Source organism: Solanum tuberosum, unplaced genomic scaffold (genome assembly GCF_000226075.1).
Source record: "Solanum tuberosum cultivar DM 1-3 516 R44 unplaced genomic scaffold, SolTub_3.0 scf00693, whole genome shotgun sequence".
Classification (NCBI taxonomy): domain Eukaryota; kingdom Viridiplantae; phylum Streptophyta; class Magnoliopsida; order Solanales; family Solanaceae; genus Solanum; species Solanum tuberosum.
In genome coordinates, this window is record NW_006239613.1 from 168,596 (window position 1) to 175,557 (window position 6,962).

Sequence of the window (6,962 nt, forward strand, 5' to 3'; positions counted from 1 at the left end):
TTATATTATCTTTTTATTGGGTTCAAATTACAATGAGAGACATGCAACCTTATGTCAAAACAAAAGGAATTCCCAAAGAAGTTGTTGAACCCTACATAAAATAGATGGTTTAATTTTCCCCTAATGATAGATCTATCTTACCAGTGTTTGTCATGTCAAAAAAGTTCCAGACACTTAACATGATATGTGGGGTTTAATTTTGATGAAGATAATGCGATTTACTTGCCATTTTTCAATATGTGTCACCAATGATAATATATTTTGGCCTTTTATATTTGGATTTAGTGCTATAGTCATTTCTGCGTCATGTACGTACTTATTTGTCTATTTTATGATAGTTAGTTTGGATTAAAAGAAAAAAATTAGTGATGACTCAAAATATTTCGTGTTATATTTCTAGAAAAAAATGGGGCTCTAAAAAAAGTTGAGGCCCCAAGTTATTGTTTTAATTGTTTTATGCTTAAATCCATCCATGTTGATGAGAATATATGTATAATCAGTGGCGTAGTTAGGATTTTTAATGAGGGGTTCATAATTTGAAGAGGTAAACACACAAACTAACCGAATTAAGAAGGTTCGATAGATATACTATTTATACATAAAAAATAATTTTAACCTTATATAAATAGGAGTAATATTTTCTGCTGAAGCCCGTGTATAACGAGCTAGTTTAGTTATGTACCTATGGTGGAGATCAGAGGAATAATGAGAGCGGGTCAACAACGAGCAAGCTTTTAAGTCAAGCAAGTTTTAAAAAAATAGGTGCATATACAAATAAGTGAGGTTTGTTAGGTCTAATTAGTGGACTATATATTAAAGTCGAATTTTCGCGATACGGCAATGGGACAAATTAACTTTAAAAAGGGTGGGGGGGGGGGGGTTAAAGTCCCCGGGATGAATGTGACACTAGTGAAGAAGCTAGGGCGGGTCAAAGAGAAGAATATATTAGGTTGGTAAGTTTTCAAAGAAAGGGTGCATATGATATATAGGCAAATCCCACAAAAAGGACAGGATAGAAAATTGAAGATTTACCTAAGATAGAGTACAAATTCACATGGTACGCATACTGATTTTTGAATTTGATATGGAATAACCCAAAAAATAAATATGTGAGTCTGTTGGATCAAAGTAACTATATATATATATAGTCGACTTGAATATGATTATGACCCCTATCATACATAATATTATGAATATCGACACTTATATACAACTTTTCAGGATATATTAATCATTTTAATTAAGCCACAAAGTTTTATAGCCTTAATTTGCATAATATTTAAGTGTTGTAATTTCATTGAAAGGGAATTAGTATTTTGATATTGGTGAGTTAGAATTTTGCCCAATTTGTTCATTCTACATATAGTAATAGAAAAAAAGGAAAGACCTTACAATTAAAAAAAAGAAAAAAAGATCGTACGTATATATTACCAAATAAGCCACATTACATAAAGCCCCCAAAAACAAAGGGAATTACATCTTCAACAGAAAAAAAAAAAAAAAAAAAAAAATCCACTAGCACTCAATTAGTTAATAAAGGAGTCTTACAAGAAAATTAAATGATAAAATTAAAAGCCAAATAATTTTTTACACACTTCATATATGTATTTTAGTTTTTCCTCAACTTCCTTAATAAATAGTACTTAATAATATATCCTACTCAAGCCTTATGTGGAGGGCATTGATAACACTTAGTGAAGAGTCCAAAAGTGTTAATTTGATGTACAAAATTGACCATACTTGCCCACCCTCCAAATCCAAAACCAACAATAAAGACCCATACCACAACAAATATGTTGGTACAATACAACCCAACCCACCTTCCCAAGAATGATGGTGGTTGCTCCACCGCGTTCTGTCAAAAAAAAAAAGTGTGTCACATTAATTAAGAAAAATAATAATCGAATTTTCGTTAGGATTTTTTGTAGGTACCTCTCTAGCTGATGGTGAAGCAAAAGTAAGCATGTGTGCTAAGGCAGGAATAATGTAGACTGTGAAGCTAACAAGTAGAGATCCAACAGATGAGTTGATAGGCCCAAAGAATGGGAAAACAATCGCCAAAAACCATATTGGAATAACCACAGGGAGTCTTGCCATTGCTCTTTTAAACAAGCTCTTTGTCTCATGAACTCTAATGAACTTCTCCCATACAAAGTACAATGGGGTACATGCAAATCCAAATGTAATAAACTACACACCAAAAAAGATTTATAAGTTAATAAGTCAAAAATCACTTTTTATAAATACATATTAAATCTTAAAATAGAGACAGAATACATAAACGTGTCATTTAATTTAGTCTCGGCTAGTATTTATGCATTTCAATTTAGGGTGTGCACAAGTAGGAACTTAAACTATCATAAAGCTGAACAAGTAAACACATACGTCCTACATGACAAATCGCGTGAGATTTATCATGTAGGACGCACATGTCTACTTGTGCATACCTAAAGTTGGAGGGTACAAATTTCATATCGATGTCAGTTAAAACTAAATTAAAGAACACGTTTATATGTATTAATGTAATAAAAGAAAAAAAGGTTTGTAGTGACCTGATGAATAAGCATGAGAATGACAGCAGAGTCTCTAAATTTAGTCTTTGGCAACAAAGCCAAAGCATTAGAGTGGGTGAGAAGTGCATCTCCAAAAGCCCAATACACTGCACTTGCTGATGGCAATGTTAGTGTTAACACATATATTGTTGCTATCAAATATATCGTCTTGAACTTTTGTGGCTTCCACATTGCATGCATTATTTCCCTACATTCACACACAAAATTAGGTGAAAACGATTCAAAACTTTAAATTTAATGAGTTTAATATTTTTACATCATAACTTATAATTGATTATAGTTTGATAATTAAAATGCCCTTTGGGTGAGTACTTTATGGTCAAGGGCGGCTCAACAAGCCTAAAAAAAAGGCATTAGCCTTAGGCTCTATAATTGACCTCGTTTTTTAAGCAATACTACGTTATAGGTATTTTTTAAAAAAAAAATATATAAATTTTTCATATAAGAGAGAAAGAACTATTAGAATTTTGACAAATCCATAATATTATGTCTCAAGAAAGATTAAACAGAAAGGTTATGATCATGAACTTCATTAAAATAAATTAAAATATAAGGTCTTCGATCGAATTTAGCTTTAGGCCACTGATATGTTTGAGCCGTCCCTGTTTGTGGTAACCTACTTGTTCGCAAATCACACAACGCATTAGATAAGCTTCATACGATAAGCCAATAATAAACGAAAATTGAATTCAATCTCAGGTCTTTCACATGGAAAACGCACCTCCCAACCACTCAACCATACCCTTGCGGGAACATTCATAACTTAATTACTATTAGGTACCGGGTTTTGAGGAAGCATGTTCCCATTAGTGGAAAAAGGATATGGAGCTAATAAATAAATTATAAGCATGTGTTATGTCTCTGGTGAAACAAACAAAAAAGAGTATCTAGATATAGATATAGATATAATAATTAAAATATTTATCCACTTGTGAATTTGTTAAACACATTAAATTAATTAAATTCTGACTTACACTGTGACAGCATGGCCACCAAAGGTGTAAAGAATGTTTGTAGCCCCAGTGAAGTAGAGAACCATTGTTGTTGGTCCTGAGTGCTTCACTCCCTCAACCTTTGACATGTCACAATCAATTAAATAATAATTAGAACAAATGAAAGTACTAATTAGCATATGCTATTTCTAATATTAAAAGTTAAATCAAGCCAAAACTAAGCTTTATTACTTCCCATAGATTATACTTTTTTCTTTCTCAAATCCAGTCTCTTGTATTTTTTATAACAAATTTTATAATTAAACAGTAAAATCCATCCCTAATTCTATAAGCACCATATTAACAAAAAAATGTTAGCTACGACCAATTTAGCAACAAAGTTCATAGCTTTAAATTCTAATTTTTCTCCTAGTATTTCAAAAAATGAATATTATATCTAAAAGCCATGCATTTTTAAAAAGAAAAGTAATTCTAAAAATGCGTTTTTCATTTGATAAATTACTTCCTCAGCTCACTTTTTCTTGTCATATTTCTTTTATCGAGAATCAAACTGTATGAATTTCAATCAATATTTTAAGATGTTTTTTTTTGTCGTTATAACTTTATAGTATATATATTGTTCGAACATCTAAATTAACCTTGCTAATTCAATTTAGTTCTAAAGATCAGTCAAATTAATTCTCGTAACGTGAAATATGACAAGTAAAAGTGAACGATACGGAGAATAAGAAAAGGAAAGTAGTTATTAATAATTCACCTGTCCATTGAGAAGAGAAGCTATGGTAAGATACCATGCAGTGTAAGTAGTCATAAGAAGGCCTACAAATGACCAAATTCTGTAATTGTGGAATGAAGGAATGAACACTGTTGTAGCACAACATGCTCCAAATATATACGTCCAAGTTCTCTTATCAAGATTGTCATTAATATAATATATGTTACTGCAACAAACAAAAATTAAATTAAATTAAATAATAAGAATGTTTTTGGAGTATTATTTATTTTATTAAACAATGGGAAAAGGTACAAGTATCCCCTAGACTATAATCGAAATCTCATAGACACACCTTAACTAAACTAAGGTCCTATTACCCTCCTCAACCCATTTTTTTTTTGTAATTTTGTACACCTTTTGGCTTACGTGGCATCCAAATATCTTTCACGTGCTTCAATTGCGTGGAGTCGCGGAGTGTGTCACGTAAGTCAAAAGGTGTATAATTTTTTTTTTAAAATGAGTTCAGGGGGTAATAGGACCTTAGTTTAGTTAAGGTGTGTTTCTGAGATTTCGGTAATAGTCTAGAAAGTACTTGTGTCTTATCCCTTAAATAATTAAAAACTTCCTATTTAATTATTTACGTACTAATCTTAAATCACGGGTACCAATCTTGATCAATTCATAATGTTATTTCAAATCTATTTTATTTTACTAATTTAATAAACACATGATTACCTTGCACATGCAATTAACTGAATGACTGATCCAAATAGAAGAAAAGTGCAATTAAAAAAGAGGCCAATATTTCTCCAATGTTTTCCTAGTAGTCCATCAAGAACTTCAAACCACTGCAAAATTTCAAATATGTATAAAAAAATAATGAAAAAGAAAGAAATAAATAAATCGATATGAATCTAAATTAATCGGAGCAGACCTGAATGACATGATTTCTGAAGTCAACTTTTTCTCTTTCTTTTCTAGTTCTGTACTCAACATAGAGCACACTTATAAGATAAGCAGTCCAGCTTCCCATCAAACCATAGAAAAGTTGGAATAAAATTCCAGATAACATTCCAAGTTGTGAAAATGAATATGGAAGTGTAAGTAACACTTGAGCAACCTAATATATCATACAAACTAAATATTAGAAAAATTAAACAAATTTAAAAATTAATTTTCTCTAGAAATAAATATGAAAAATTAAATTAACCCCCTTCACAATTTTACAAATTAATATCACCATTTTTAACTTGGAGCATAAATTATATATGTAAAAAAAACACTCAATTTTTTATAAATATCAATTTCAAAACCATCACTACTAGGAGGGGAAAATAGGAATTAGCCATGCTTAAATTTTATAGCTAAACAGAAAAATCCACTGTTTATCCTATTTAGAGATATATTAGCGAGTAATAGATTATCAAAAACCGTAGCTACGAGTTATTTAGCGATAAAGTTTATAGTGAATTCCAATTTTTTTTGTAGTTCATAATTTCAAATGCACAATATTGAATTCAATGTTAAAAATCTTACGAACTGAACTTGTTAAGTTTAAATTCTAAATCTATCATAGCATGATAGATACACTACTAGAAAACAAGAAACTATTGACATACAAAATTTTGTAGCTAAACAACTAAAATTTCATGTTAATTTCATTTAGCTATGTATTAGCGAAAGATTTTAAAAAAAATTCAATTAGTTAGGAGTCTTTTAGCAATGGTTAACTATCGATAAATTCTGTAACTAATTCCATATTTCTAGTGATAATTAATATATTAGCATAGCAAGAAAGAAAAAAAAGAACCTGGTTAGAAGAACAACTAAACCATGCATCATAAACAGATCCACCATGCCAAAAAAAATTGGATAATTTGTTTCTCACAGAATTATTTGAATTTGTTTCTTCTCCTTCTCTCTCCATTTCCAAGTAATTACCAGCAATAACTGTCTCAACTTTCTCAGAAGCCATAATGACTAATTAATTAACTCTAAAGTGAGAGTTTTTGAACTAAACAAGAAGAAGAATATTGGAATGAGATTTCCCCAAGTGATTGATTATGTATGTATAAATAGAAAGGAGGAAGGTAATATTTTCTTTTTTAAAAAAAAAATCCCTTTATTTATACTAGTTGTTTATTCATTTTGGTTATAAGTTTCTAGTTGTATTATATTGGAGCAATGATAGAGTCACCCGTAAAGGCACGGCCGAGCTAGAAGCTCAGATACGAATTTGATCGAACTGATCAATAGCTTTTGCTTAAATAGTGTATGCGTGCTAAAAGATTCGCTAAATATGTACTCCTTAATGGCGGAGCCAGAATTTCAACTAAGGGGTGTCAAAATATAAAGAAGTTAAATTATGTAGAAGTCGAGGAGTGTCAATATATAATATATATACATAAAAAATATATTTTTATCTAGCTATGCAGTATAATTTTTCGACCAAGGGGTGTCGACACCCCTCAATTGTATGTGGCTCCGCCACTACTCCCTCCGTCCTAATTTATGTGGTACTTTTCAGATTTCAAGATTCAAACAAATCTATTTTTGACCGTAAATTTATCATATATCTTTTAATTATTTTGAATTGCCAATTATTGTGAATTATAATACTTTTTACATAGTTTACAAATATATAAATTTCATTCAAAAATTTTGAAGATTCCATGCGGAAAGTTTTGGTCAAACTAAATTGTTTGACTCTCGAAAAATAAA

At 30.4% G+C, this 6,962-nt stretch overlaps 1 protein-coding gene across 1 annotated transcript; it reads right to left on the reverse strand.

The window, feature by feature from the left end:
* Nucleotides 1–1,499: 1,499 nt before the first annotated feature.
* LOC102584729 (auxin transporter-like protein 3) lies at nucleotides 1,500–6,337 on the reverse strand. The gene is made up of 8 exons (XM_006366873.2): nucleotides 6,052–6,337; nucleotides 5,176–5,361; nucleotides 4,977–5,089; nucleotides 4,284–4,467; nucleotides 3,548–3,645; nucleotides 2,553–2,760; nucleotides 1,933–2,190; nucleotides 1,500–1,855 (listed from the first exon to the last, which is right to left on the reverse strand). The coding sequence occupies exons 1-8, from the start codon at nucleotides 6,214–6,216 to the stop codon at nucleotides 1,661–1,663; spliced, it is 1,407 nt and encodes a 468-aa protein (XP_006366935.1). The 5' UTR covers nucleotides 6,217–6,337; the 3' UTR covers nucleotides 1,500–1,660.
* Nucleotides 6,338–6,962: the final 625 nt, after the last annotated feature.

Excerpts from the sequence above, each read along its gene's own strand:
- LOC102584729 (XM_006366873.2), bottom strand. The coding sequence starts at position 6,216 with ATGGCTTCTGAGAAAGTTGAGACAGTTATTGCTGGTAATTACTTGGAA. Across the intron at positions 5,090-5,175 it reads TCAGAAATCATGTCATTCAG|TGGTTTGAAGTTCTTGATGG; the intron begins GTCTGCTCCGAT and ends GAAATTTTGCAG. Across the intron at positions 3,646-4,283 it reads CTTCTCTTCTCAATGGACAG|GTTGAGGGAGTGAAGCACTC; the intron begins GTGAATTATTAA and ends GACATGTCAAAG.